This window comes from Entelurus aequoreus, linkage group LG14 (assembly GCF_033978785.1).
Source record: "Entelurus aequoreus isolate RoL-2023_Sb linkage group LG14, RoL_Eaeq_v1.1, whole genome shotgun sequence".
Classification (NCBI taxonomy): Eukaryota; Metazoa; Chordata; class Actinopteri; order Syngnathiformes; family Syngnathidae; genus Entelurus; species Entelurus aequoreus.
In genome coordinates, this window is record NC_084744.1 from 40,160,279 (window position 1) to 40,173,711 (window position 13,433).

The 13,433-nt window shown below is 37.3% G+C and overlaps 1 protein-coding gene across 2 annotated transcripts in view; it reads left to right on the plus strand.

The window, feature by feature from the left end:
• Positions 1-13,433, plus strand: part of dcaf17 (ddb1 and cul4 associated factor 17) — a 39,517-nt gene that overhangs the window by 6,637 nt on the left and 19,447 nt on the right. The window contains exons 4-9 of one of the 2 annotated variants that reach the window (XM_062069884.1): positions 1,521-1,611; positions 1,702-1,838; positions 1,935-2,013; positions 12,318-12,407; positions 12,486-12,590; positions 13,142-13,244. In XM_062069884.1, coding sequence (XP_061925868.1) covers positions 1,521-1,611; positions 1,702-1,838; positions 1,935-2,013; positions 12,318-12,407; positions 12,486-12,590; positions 13,142-13,244 — 605 coding nt within the window. The remainder of the gene's footprint in view (positions 1-1,520; positions 1,612-1,701; positions 1,839-1,934; positions 2,014-12,317; positions 12,408-12,485; positions 12,591-13,141; positions 13,245-13,433) is intronic. The other variant, XM_062069886.1, reaches the window with a different exon arrangement.

Consider the following 13,433-nt stretch of genomic DNA (forward strand, 5'->3'; position numbering starts at 1 on the left):
GTCCTTCACACTCACTTACCGTATTTCCGCACTATAAGGCGCACCGGATTATAAGGCGCACCTTCAATGAATGGCCTATTTTAAAGCTTTGTTCATATATAAGGCAAACCGCATTATAAGGCGCACCGCATTATAAGGCGCATAGAATAGACGCTACAGTAGAGGCTGGGGTTACGAGACCTGTTGTGGCTCAATATTGGTCTATGAGACCTGTTGTGGCTCAATATTGGTCCACATATAAGGCGCACCGGATTGTAAAGCGCACTGTCAGCTTTTGAGAAAATTGGAGGTTTTTAGGTGCGCCTTATAGTGCTGAAAATACGGTACTTCCTGCCAATTTTTGGAAAAACTAAATTATGTCAATGCTAGCGAGTAAGACCAGATGTTTTGGGGCGGATCTTATGGGGTTCATTTCACTGGGGCATTTGCTACGCCAACTGATGGCTCGGATGCTTGTAACGAAAATTTTTGCTTGCAACTTAAAACAATTAGCTGAGAGAGCTCTTATCTCAAAACATTCTTAAGTTGAGGTACCACTGTATTCATGATTGCAAATTACAAAACGCAAAACCAGCGAAGTTGGCATCGTAGATAAAAAGAGAATACAATGATTTGCAAATCATTTTCAACTTATATTGAATTGAATAGACTGCAAAGACAAGATATTTAACGTTCGAACTGGAAAACTTGGTTATTTTTTGCAAATATTAGCTCATTTGGAATTTGATGACTGCAACGTGTTTCAAAAAAGCTGGCACAAGTGGCAAAAAAGACTGATAAAAGTTGAGGAATGCTCATCAAAGACTTATTTGGAACATCCCACAGGTGAACAGGTTAATTGGGTACCATGATTGGGTATAAAAGCAGCTTCCATGAAATGCTCAGTCATTCACAAACAAGGATGGGGCGAGGGTCACCACTTTGTCAACAAATGCGTGAGCAAATGGTCAACAGTTTAAGAACAACATTTCTCAACCAGCTATTGCAAGGAATTTAGGGATTTCACCATCTAAGGTCTGTAATATCATCAAAAGGATTCAGAGAATCTGGAGAAATCACTGCAAGGCCGAAAACCAACATTGAATCCCCGTGACCTTCGATCTCTCAAGCGGTATTGCATCAAAAAGCAACATCAGTGTGTAAAGGATATCACCACATGGGCTCAGGAACACTTCAAAAAATCACTGTCAGTAACTACAGTTGGTCGCTACATCTGTAAGTGCAAGTTAAAACTCTACTATGCAAAGTGAAAGCCATTTATCAACAACACCCAGAAACGCGGCCGGCTTCGCTGGGCCCAAGCTCATATAAAAATTTAGTTTCTCAGTTCGAACATTAAATATCTTGTCTTTGCTGTCTATTCAATTGAATATAAGTTGAAAAGGATTTGAAAATCATTGTATTCTCTTTTTATTTACGAATTACACAACGTGCCAACTTCACTGGTCTTGGGGTTTGTATTTTTTATTAATCACACAATGCTAAAACAGGATTATAACTTGATGTGATGCACTTTTCAGTGTTCATTCCAAGCCGCACATTCTCTACAATTTGCCCAAACGATGTAAAACTGAGAAATTTGAAGATGCCTTGCTGTGTCAGTGCCCACTTGTAAGTGCCAACATCGTCAATGATATGCTTTTATGTTGAGCGTACACTAAAGTGTGGCTAACAGTGAGGCTTAATTTCTGTTGTTGGCAGGAAAATACATTGGCATCTCCTTCTGATCAGAAGTCCAGCCTCCTTGCTTTGACCGGTAATAATTGGTTGTATCGCTTATCAGATGCAACAGGACAGGAGCTGGAGGGAGTTTTCCTGTCTTCAAAACACAAGTTTAAGTAAATGGGAATTATTACAATCCTGGTGGCAGTATATTTAAATAGAATTGATTGTATGTTGCTGTTTTTTTAATATACATTATGAATATCATTTAGGTACCTAAGCTGGGATGTTTCACAGGAGATTTTCTATGTTAAATCTGTTCAAAGCAAAGACAACCCCCGAGCACGACAGGTAAGAATCAATGCATGCTAGGGTGTTTCAAATACTTAAAAAAAAAGTAGGGAGAATCCAAAGTGTAGCCCGGAGTTAGTTTTTTAATTTCCGTGACACATTTTACAGACAAAACCAACACATCCTAGATGAAAACATTACACAAAAAACTGGAACCAACCAAGATTCTCTCAAAAATGTGACTTGAAAACCAAAAAAGCTCACGACTTAATGACAAACATGTATACCATTTTCTTTGAACATATATATTTATTGTTAATGTGTGCTTAAATCACCAAAATGATTCCCGAGCGTGGCCACAGCTGCTGCTCACTGCTCCCCTCAACTCCCAGGGGTTAGAACAAGGGGATGGGTCAAATGCAGAGGGTCATTTCACCACACTTAGTGTGTGTGTGACTATCAGTGGTACTTTAACTTTCAACTTTAACTTGAAGCTATTAAAAAGGTTTTAGTTGGCGGAATGATAACATCAGTAAATAATAATAATAGGAATGAATGAAATAGCTCAAAATGGATTGGATATTTCATGAATTTTCTTTGTTACCTATAACTCAAACCTGAGATGTGAATGTTTATTTCAGAGAGTTTAGCATATATTGATAGACCTACATTGTATTGGTTTTAGTATATTTAAAGCGGACCTATGATGATTTTAATCTACCTTAAAAACACTTCCTTGTGAAGTGAATTATATCTGTATATTGCTTTTTCTCTAGTGACTCAAAGCGCTTTTACATAGTGAAACCCAATATCTACACTACCGTTCAAAAGTTTGGGGTCACATTGAAATGTCCTTATTTTTGAAGGAAAAGCACTGTACTTTTCAATGAAGATAACTTTAAACTAGTCTTAACTTTAAAGAAATACACTCTATACATTGCTAATGTGGTAAATGACTATTCTAGCTGCAAATGTCTGGTTTTTGGTGCAATATCTACATAGGTGTATAGAGGCCCATTTCCAGCAACTATCACTCCAGTGTTCTAATGGTACAATGTGTTTGTTCATTGGCTCAGAAGGCTAATTGATGATTAGAAAACCCTTGTGCAATCATGTTCACACATCTGAAAACAGTTTAGCTCGTTACAGAAGCTACAAAACTGACCTTCCTTTGAGCAGATTGAGTTTCTGGAGCATCACATTTGTGGGGTCAATTAAACGCTCAAAATGGCCAGAAAAAGAGAACTTTCATCTGAAACTTGACAGTCTATTCTTGTTGTTAGAAATGAAGGCTATTCCACAAAATTGTTTGGGTGACCCCAAACTTTTGAACGGTAGTGTAAGTTACATTTAAACCAGTGTGGGTGGCACTGGGAGCAGGTGGGTAAAGTGTCTTGCCCAAGGACACAACGGCAGTGACTAGGATGGCGGAAGCGGGGATCGAACCTGGAACCCACAAGTTGCTGGCACGGCCACTCTACCAACCGAGCTATACCGCCCATGTGGTCCACTCTAGATCAGTGTTTTTCAACCTTTTTTGAGCCAAGGCACATTTTTTTCATTGAAAAAATCCGGAGGCACACCACCAGCAGAAAACATTAAAAAATGAAACTCAGTAGCCGATATTGACTGTAAAAAGTTGTTGTCGCAATTTTTGGATATGACTTTAAAGCATAACCAAGCATGCATCACTATAGCTCTTGTCACGACCTGTCACATTACGCCGTGACTTATTTTGAGTTTTTTGCTGTTTTCCCGTGTGTAGTGTTTTAGTTCTTGTCTTGCGCTCCTATTTTGGTGGCTTTTTCTCTTTATTTGGTATTTTCCTGTAGCAGTTTAATGTCTTCCTTGACTGCTATTCCCCACACCTGCTTTGTTTAAGCAATCAAGAATATTTCAGTTGTTTTTATCCTTCTTTGTGGGGACATTGTTGATTGTCATGTCATGTTCAGATGTACATTGTGGACGCCGTCTCTGCTCCACAGTAAGTCTTTGCTGTCGTCCAGCATTCTGTTTTTGTTGACTTTGTAGCCAGTTCAGTTTTAGTTTCGTTCTGCATAGCCTTCTCTAAGCTTCAATGCCTTTTCTTAGGGGCACTCACCTTTTGTTTATTTTTGGTTTAAGCATTAGATACCTTTTTACCTGCACGCTGCCTCCCGCATCTACAAAGCAATTAGCTACCTGCTGCCACCTACTGATATGGAAGTAAATATAACGTGGTAAGTCTGCCGATCTACAGACAGTACAGACACTCAACAACAACACATTATTTGCGCATTATAATTACTGGTTTGCAAAAAATATTTTTAACCCAAATAGGTCAAATTACATCATCTCCCACGGCGCACTAGTGTGCCGCGGCACAGTAGTTGAAAAACACTGGTCTAGATAACATGTATTGTATATGCTTTGGTGTGAATATTGCTCCAGTCATATTTATAAGCCATTTTTTGAGTCTGTCTGCAAGATTTCTGTAAGCGTTCCCAGATTGCAAATGAAACCACACCCCACTTTCTCCAAAAGTATAATTTATCTTTTGAATATGTACAGTAAACTATTTACATGTACAGTTCAGGCCAAAAGTTTGGACACACCTTCTCTTCATTCAATGTGTTTTTTTTATTTTCATGACTATTTACATTGTAGATTGTCACATTAAAACTATGAATGAACACGTGGATATGAGGGGCCGTTAGGGACATTATTCAGAATTACCTCTTACATACACTACTGAAATGCTCTCAACTGAAATCTTTTTCTTTTATACACACTACTGAAACACTCTTATAAACACTACTGAAATGCTCTTACATACACTACTGAAATGCTCTCACATAAACAACTGAAATCTTTTTCTCTCACACACCCTACTGAAACACTCTTATAAACACTACTGAAATGCTCTTACATACACTACTGAAATGCTCTCACATAAACAACTGAAATCTTTTTCTCTCACACACCCTACTGAAACACTCTTATAAACACTACTGAAATGCTCTTACATATACTACTGAAACACTCGTATAAACACTACTGAAACACTCTGAAATACTCTTACATACACTACTGAAACACTCTTACATACACTACTGAAACACTCTTATAAACACTACTGAAATACTCTTACATACACTACTGAAACACTCTTATAAACACTACTGAAACACTCTTATAAACACTACTGAAACATTCTTACATACACTACTGAAACACTCTTATAAACACTACTGAAACATTCTTACATACACTACCGAAATGTTTTTGTCTCACGCACACACACACGCCTGGAATTATTTTTCACTAGTATGTATAAACGGGTTTCACCTGTGTGTGTGTGTGCTTTTTACACGTGTGTGTAAGGGACAACAATTTCAGTAGTATGTGTGCAAAGATTTCAATTATGTGTATGAGCGCATCTTACCATTGTAAATAAATAAGACCTGTATGAAGTTGCCCACTTTATTATTGCAAATATCAGAATAACACCGCAATACGTTTGTGCTGTGAACATTTATGTTTCTACGGTTGATGTTTTTAAGTTATTTTATGTTCTGACTAGTAATGTCATCCAGCCCCCACCCCCACACACACTTTGTCAAAATCTCCCCAAACTTGTCCCAAACGCTTGTGATACACAATTTTTTTGTCTTATGATTATTGAATTTAGGTTAGGGGCTAGGTGTAAATATTAACACATTAACTTAAACTATAATTTTAGACAAACAATATCTATTGTCTGACTAGAAGAAGCATTGAAAAGTATATAAATAATAAGGCATAGGGAACCTTTTTTGAGAAAAAAACAAAAAAGATATTTAATATGTTTATGAGAAATGTATTGAATATTCCAATTAATATATTTGTGTGCAGAGAAGTTCCATGAATCCAGAGGTTGTTTATTCCGCCCTTGTTGAAATGGTCATGCAGCTGTGTGGTGACTCTGAAATAAGAATGTAACAATCAGATCACATGAAAACAGCTAAGACAATATACGTCATACAGGGAAATGCATTTGTAGACAATAGGGATGTGCGTATCGATCCTGTGGTATCGATACTCACACGCTACTCATTTGGCATCACTTTTCTGAAAAAAGTATCGATATAAACCAAAAAACGGCGTGTGGGGGGTGCAAGCATCACTTTCAGATGTTTTTGATGACTTACTTAACTTACTATGTGCTGGGACACCCCTGTACCTGGCAGAGTATAGAGCTGGCCCAGTCACGTCACAGGAGACAGCGAATGAGCGTCGTCAACGTGCAACACACACACAGCCAGCCGACAGCGATGCAGCCAGGCATATCCAGTGTTTATTTTATTTTTTTACTCAATATTTTTGTTTAGATGATTATCCTAAATTCAAATAATTTCCACTCAGGGGAATTTACTGTTAGTTGAAAATTGCTTGAGTATTTAAAACAAGATAAGAAAGAGATACATCTTTGCATTACAGTTTTATTTTTTTCCAAGAAAATCTTGAAATATATGATTGAATGTGATTTTGGTTTTAATCTGTAACATGATTTCTTACATTTTGAAAACATTAGCCTATTTCATATTTCATTAATTGCTAATTATATCACAAACTTTAAAAAATAACTGCAGCTTCTTGCGATTCGGATTTGACAGTTAATTGGAAAGCCCTAATATGTCATTATTATTATATATAATATATAATTATTATTATATATAATATTACATTTATTTTTCATATTTATGTTATTTTAATTTTACTTTTATTATATATTGACCATAATACATGTGGTATAAATGGTCTGTATTTGTCTTGTGATTTGTCTTAAATAATAATAGTAATAATATTTTTGACTGACAAAAATTGCCAACAAGAAATTAATGGTATCGGTATCGATGAAAATGCAAGAAAAAGTATTGGTATCGTATCGAATCCTAAAAGTGTGGTATCGCCCATCCCTAGTAGACAATATGATTTGCCTGAGCGGCTAGGGAACACCAAAAAATGGATTAGATTAGAAAAGACAGATTGAAAATAATAATACAAAAAAATTTTTTTTTCCAGCGGGCCGGATGTTGGACTTTGGAGGGCCGTAACCGGCCCGCGGGCCGTAGTTTGGGACCCCTTATCTAGTCGATGATAAGCGCTAAATAAATGCAATCCATTATCATTAGTATATGATTAGCTACTGACGTAACACGACGTGACTCACATTTCGACATGTTACCATTGTAGCTCACTACAATGCCATGTTGTCTTACATTTCGTGATTCAACAAATCATTTAGAAATAAATAATGTCTAATGACCTTTTCCTCCTTTTGCCCCGATGTCCATGAACTGAAACGTTGCATGTGTGCGGTGCAAATTCGCAATGGAACGAGTGCTCCAGGCTGCGGCTGTCGGGAAGAGAAAGGCACCGCTGTGTGGCCGCTCAGGTGCCGCGTCCTGCGGGGGAGACCCATGGCGGCAGTCCGACCCTTGTTGCATTGAAAGTGTTATTATATTCTCCGCTGAAGCCCTCAAATTATGAAGTGGAGCTCCCGCCTCGGTTAAGCTACTTGTCGGCAGACATTTTGTCCACAACTTGGCTTTAAAAAAATAAAAATAAACTTGTCTGAAAAGGGGCGGGGATTATACCGGAACCGGAATGCAACATCGCTCACACACACTAGTACAGGGGTCGGCAACCCAAAATGTTGAAAGAGCCATATTGGACCAAAAATACAAAAACAAATCTGTCTGGAGCCGCAAAAAATTAAAAGCCATATTACATGTGTCATTGGATATAAATTTAATTAAGAGGACTTAAAGGAAACTAAATGACCTCAAATATAGCTACAAATGAGGCATAATGATGCAATATGTACATATCGCTAGCCTAAATAGCATGTTAGCATCGATTAGCTTGCAGTCATGCAGTGACCAAATATGTCCTATTAGCACTCCACACAAGTCAATAACATCAAAACTCACCTTTGTGCACTCATGCGCAACGTTAAAAGTGTGGTGGACAAAATGAGACAGAAAAAGAAGTGGCATAAAACACGTCCTAGAAAGTCGGAGAAAGTTATACATGCAAACAAACTATACGGTGAGTTCATGACCGCCAAAATTAGTAGGACAAAACGGCGCTCGCCAAATACTCAAATCAGTGAAGCATGTTTAATATAAACAGTGTGATTTATAACAATTAGGGAGGTTTGTGTCATGTTTGTCCTCCTACAGAAACCATACTAAAACAAAAAAAATCGATTTTTTTTTCCCCTCATCTTTTTCCATTCTTCATACATTTTTGAAAAATCTCCAGAGAGCCACTAGGGCGGCGCTAAAGAGCCGCATTCGGCTCTAGAGCCGCGGGTTGCCGACCCCCGCACTAGTAAGATGCTCTTACACATAGTGGTAAAATGCTCGTATACACAATGGTAAGATGCGCTCATACACATAACTGAAATCTTTGCACACATACTACTGAAATTGTTGTCCCTTACACACACGTGTAAAAAGCACATACACACACAGGTGAAACCCGTTTATACATACTAGTGAAAAATAATTCCAGGTGTGTGTGTGTGCGTGAGACAAAAACATTTCAGTAGTGTATGTAAGAATGTTTCAGTAGTGTTTGTAAGAGTGTTTCAGTAGTGTATGTAAGAATGTTTCAGTAGTGTTTATACGAGTGTTTCAGTAGTGTTTATAAGAGTGTTTCAATAGTGTATGTAAGAGTATTTCAGTAGTGTTTATAAGAGTGTTTCAGTAGTGTATGTAAGAGTGTTTCAGTAGTGTATGTAAGAGTATTTCAGTAGTGTTTATAAGAGTGTTTCAGTAGTGTTTATAAGAGTGTTTCAGTAGTGTATGTAAGAGTATTTCAGTAGTGTTTATAAGAGTGTTTCAGTAGTGTTTATACGAGTGTTTCAGTAGTATATGTAAGAGCATTTCAGTAGTGTTTATAAGAGTGTTTCAGTAGGGTGTGTGAGAGAAAAAGATTTCAGTTGTTTATGTGAGAGCATTTCAGTAGTATATTTAAGAGCATTTCAGTAGTGTTTATAAGAGTGTTTCAGTAGTGTGTATAAAAGAAAAAGATTTCAGTTGTTTATGTGAGAGCATTTCAGTAGTGTATGTAAGAGGTAATTCTGAATAATGTCCCTAACGGCCCCTCATATGTGGAGTTATGTACTTAACAAAAAAAGGTGAAATAACTGAAAACATGTTTTATATTCTAATTTCTTCAAAATAGCCACCCTTTGCTCTGATTACTGCTTTGCACACTCTTGGCATTCTCTCCATGAGCTTCAAGCACACCTGTAAGGCGGTCTAGCTGTCATAATGTTTTTAGCATTCAATCAGACATTATTGTGAGGTTTTTGTATTAATTTTCCTAAAAATAGGACCCAAGCACACATACTGTACAGCAGATCTTCACAGCTTACATACTGTATATATACAGTATATATATGTATGTATAAATATATATATATGTACATGTATATATGTGTGTACGTGTATATATGTATACCAGTGGCGTGCGGTGAGGTTAATGTCTGGTGAGGCACGACTGCATCATCACAGTCAAATTTAAAAACATATGAACCTGCAGTGCAGGTGTACCTAATGTTGTGTCCCTGCGGTCGCTCGCGGCTCCTGCAGCGCGAGCATTGTTGTTTTTGCACTTTTTGGCTTCTTGTTAAGTGACTTTTTTGGGTGGATTCGGTCTTGCATGTGGAGGGTTTGGATGTGGGCTTTGGTTGGTGTGGCCGCGGTGCTCCCGTCGGGCGGTGCATTCTGCGGCGGAGGTGCTTGGCACCAGGAGGCGCTTGGCACCAGGAGGCGGGGTTATGATACGAGCCTCACACAGTGCGTCTCCGCAGCAGATTTATGATCGCTCAGCACTAAAAATACGTTACACACATACAGTTGTTGACAAAATACACTGTACATTATATACCTCAGCTAACTAAACTATGGAAATGTATAATATAATTCATATAGGAATACGGTGTCACTGCACAGCAGGCCAGCAGTTAGCCGAGTCGCAATCCATGGTGAGGCACAAGTGCCTCAACTGGCTGCTGATCACCGCACCGTCTCTTCTCAGTATTTGAACAGCAAATGTGAAAATAAAAATAAGAATAATCTAAAACTGGTGAAGTTAAATGGAAAATAACTTAAATATAATCACTGGATACATATAACAATTGAATTAATTTTTTTCTTTTTCTTTTTTTTTTCTTTCCATGATGGCAGGTGAGGCCGTGCCTCCCCTGCCTCTAGTGACGGCACGCCACTGATGTATACATATGTGTGTGATATATATATATATATATATATATATATATATATATATATATATATATATATATATATATATATATATATATATATATACACTACCGTTCAAAAGTTTGGGGTCACCCAAACAATTTTGTGGAATAGCCTTCATTTCTAAGAACAAGAATAGACTGTCGAGTTTCAGATGAAAGTTCTCTTTTTCTAGCCATTTTGAGCGTTTAATTGACCCCACAAATGTGATGCTCCAGAAACTCACTCTGCTCAAAGGAAGGTCAGTTTTGTAGCTTCTGTAACGAGCTAAACTGTTTTCAGATGTGTGAACATGATTGCACAAGGGTTTTCTAATCATCAATTAGCCTTCTGAGCCAATGAGCAAACACATTGTACCATTAGAACACTGGAGTGATAGTTGCTGGAAATGGGCCTCTATACACCTATGTAGATATTGCACCAAAAACCAGACATTTGCAGCTAGAATAGTCATTTACCACATTAGCAATGTATAGAGTGTATTTCTTTAAAGTTAAGACTAGTTTAAAGTTATCTTCATTGAAAAGTACAGTGCTTTTCCTTAAAAAATAAGGACATTTCAATGTGACCCCAAACTTTTGAACGGTGGTGTATATATGTATATATATATGGATTAGGGCTGCAACTAACGATTAATTTGATAATCGATTAATCTGTCGATTATTACTTCGATTAATCGATTAATAATCGGATAAAAGAGACAAACTACATTTCTATCCTTTCCAGTATTTTATTGAAAAAAACCAGCATACTGGCACCATGTTGTGGACATTGGGGGTGCAGCATACACCAATAATAACACAGAAATTAATGGCAGCTCCCGCCATCAGTGTGTGAATGTGTGTGTGAATGGGTGAATGTGGAAATACTGTCAAAGCGCTTTGAGTACCTTGAAGGTAGAAAAGCGCTATACAAGTATAACCCATTTATCATTATTATAAATGTAACTCATCAGAACTGAATCAGATATTGTACACGTTTCTGTTGTGAATAATAAAGGATTCATTTTAGGCTGCCTCTGAATAATAGCTTGAAATATTTCAGCACCTTCATAACGTTTAGTTATACTAAAGCGTCACTCAAATCTAAATGGATTTATATAGCTTTATCGGCCCGGCTACATTGATCATTATGAAACCAACCTGAGATATTTCTGTCCGTTACGTTTATTTCGAAATTGGTAACCGTGCGTTTTCTCTCTCAAAATGGAGTCAAATGTGCCGGAGACACATTATCAGCCCCGCGTTGCAACAAAGTCATCTAACGTTACTCACAATAAAGCTGAACTCATGAATGCCTGTTGCCACTATGGACTTAAAAAGTTACGTACTGTGAGTTCCTCCCTTCATCCACGGCTACAACATGTTTCTTCTTCAGGTGCTCCTGAAGCAATGTTGTACTTCCTTGCCATTTTGCAGGAAACGGTCTTCTTTGAAGTCTTTAAAGTGAAGTGTTCCCACACTTTTGACGACTTAGGTCGTACACTTTTCTCCATTGAAGCAATAACCTCAAGATGTTTCTCCGCTAAACTATCGGTAGTGTTTTCCTGTGCCATTTTTCGAATTTTTCCAGCAAACGAGACGCCGTCGTCACTTGAGCTGCACATGACACATCATTGGCTAGCTTACGCCACCTCATGAGACGTAGCCTCACCGCCGCCCTGGCGCTGTTTTGTACAGTTTTTGTACTTATTTTGATTATTGTTTCTCAGCTGTTTGTAAATGTTGCAGTTTATAAATAAAGGTTTATACATTTTTTTTTAAAAAACAACAAAAAAATAACCAAAAAAAAAAAATAAAAAATCCTCCGCGCATGCGCATAGCATAGTTCCAACGAATCGATGACTAAATTAATCGCCAACTATTTTGGTAATCGATTTTAATCGATTTAATCGATTAGTTGTTGCAGCCCTAATATGGATGTACTGGCCCCCAGACACATTTTTTTCTCTAAATTTGGCCCCCCGAGTCAAAATAATTGCCCAGGCCTGATGTAGGCCCTTGTATTAGATTTCTCAAATAGCGCAGATGTATCAGTTGATTCACTAAGTTATTCTCATTTGTCCAGGCCGGTATCACACAAAGCACAGTGGCGCAGCTTGCTATTTTTCAAATGTTCCCCTTGCAAATTGTGGGCATAATGGAAGTCAACAAACAGGTTTGTGTTTTTATGTTTCAACTGTTAATGTATCAGTGGGAGTGGCGAGTTATCAAGATATGAATGTAAATCTTGCAGGTGTTTGGGAGTGGCGTTACCGACGTTGCTCTATCCCAGGGGGTCCTTGTCGTGTCATACAGCAGGGCTGTCAAGTTGTTTAGTTTTGAGCACATTGTGAAAAAAGTAGGTATTTCTTTAGTACACACTCTACAGTGAAGGCTCCTAAAAGGTGGCATTATGTAAACTTGGGATGTCCAATGTATGGCCCTGGAGCCCACGGCTTGTTCTTTGTGGTACATTATAGAAATACACAAAAAACTAGGAGGCAAAAAGGCATAATGTAATGAGAAAAAGCTGACATGTTGATACTAAGAAGTATTTGTAGAAATAATAGATCCGCCTTTAAATATGTGTACAGGAACAGTTTTTTTTTAGCCGTTACAAAGACTTACATCATGCATGCATCATTATGCAAATTAGACGATGGTGTTACCATAACACTTTTGTTATATATTATAGAAAAGCTCTGCCATATCTTTTTTGACTGTACTATAATGTAATAATAATAAAAAATATTATGATATATTATTAAATTATTAAACAATGTGTATATGTGTGTGCATATACATATATACACACACATATATGTATGTATGCAGTATATAGCATATTTTTGTGTGATACGTATATGTGTGTGAGTGTGTTAATTAAAATACATACTGTGTTTCTTGTAGTACATGAAGGAGAGATTAGCACTTGGAATGGCAAGTACACTTCTCAAAGGCAAAAAAGTGGGAGAATTTCCATTTGGCATTCCTGTAAATATCCAGATTACAGGTAAGTTTATCAGTGTTTGTGTAAAAGATTTAATATAGACTTTCTAGGTTCTTAACTTTTTTGACCTCAGAGACCACTCAAATCTTGTAACACTGAAGTAGTAATCTTACTCTTGATTTTAATCATATTCAATAATCTACTTAAAGTTTACCAGTTTAACAACCTTGTCAAATGATATGAAGTAACGTG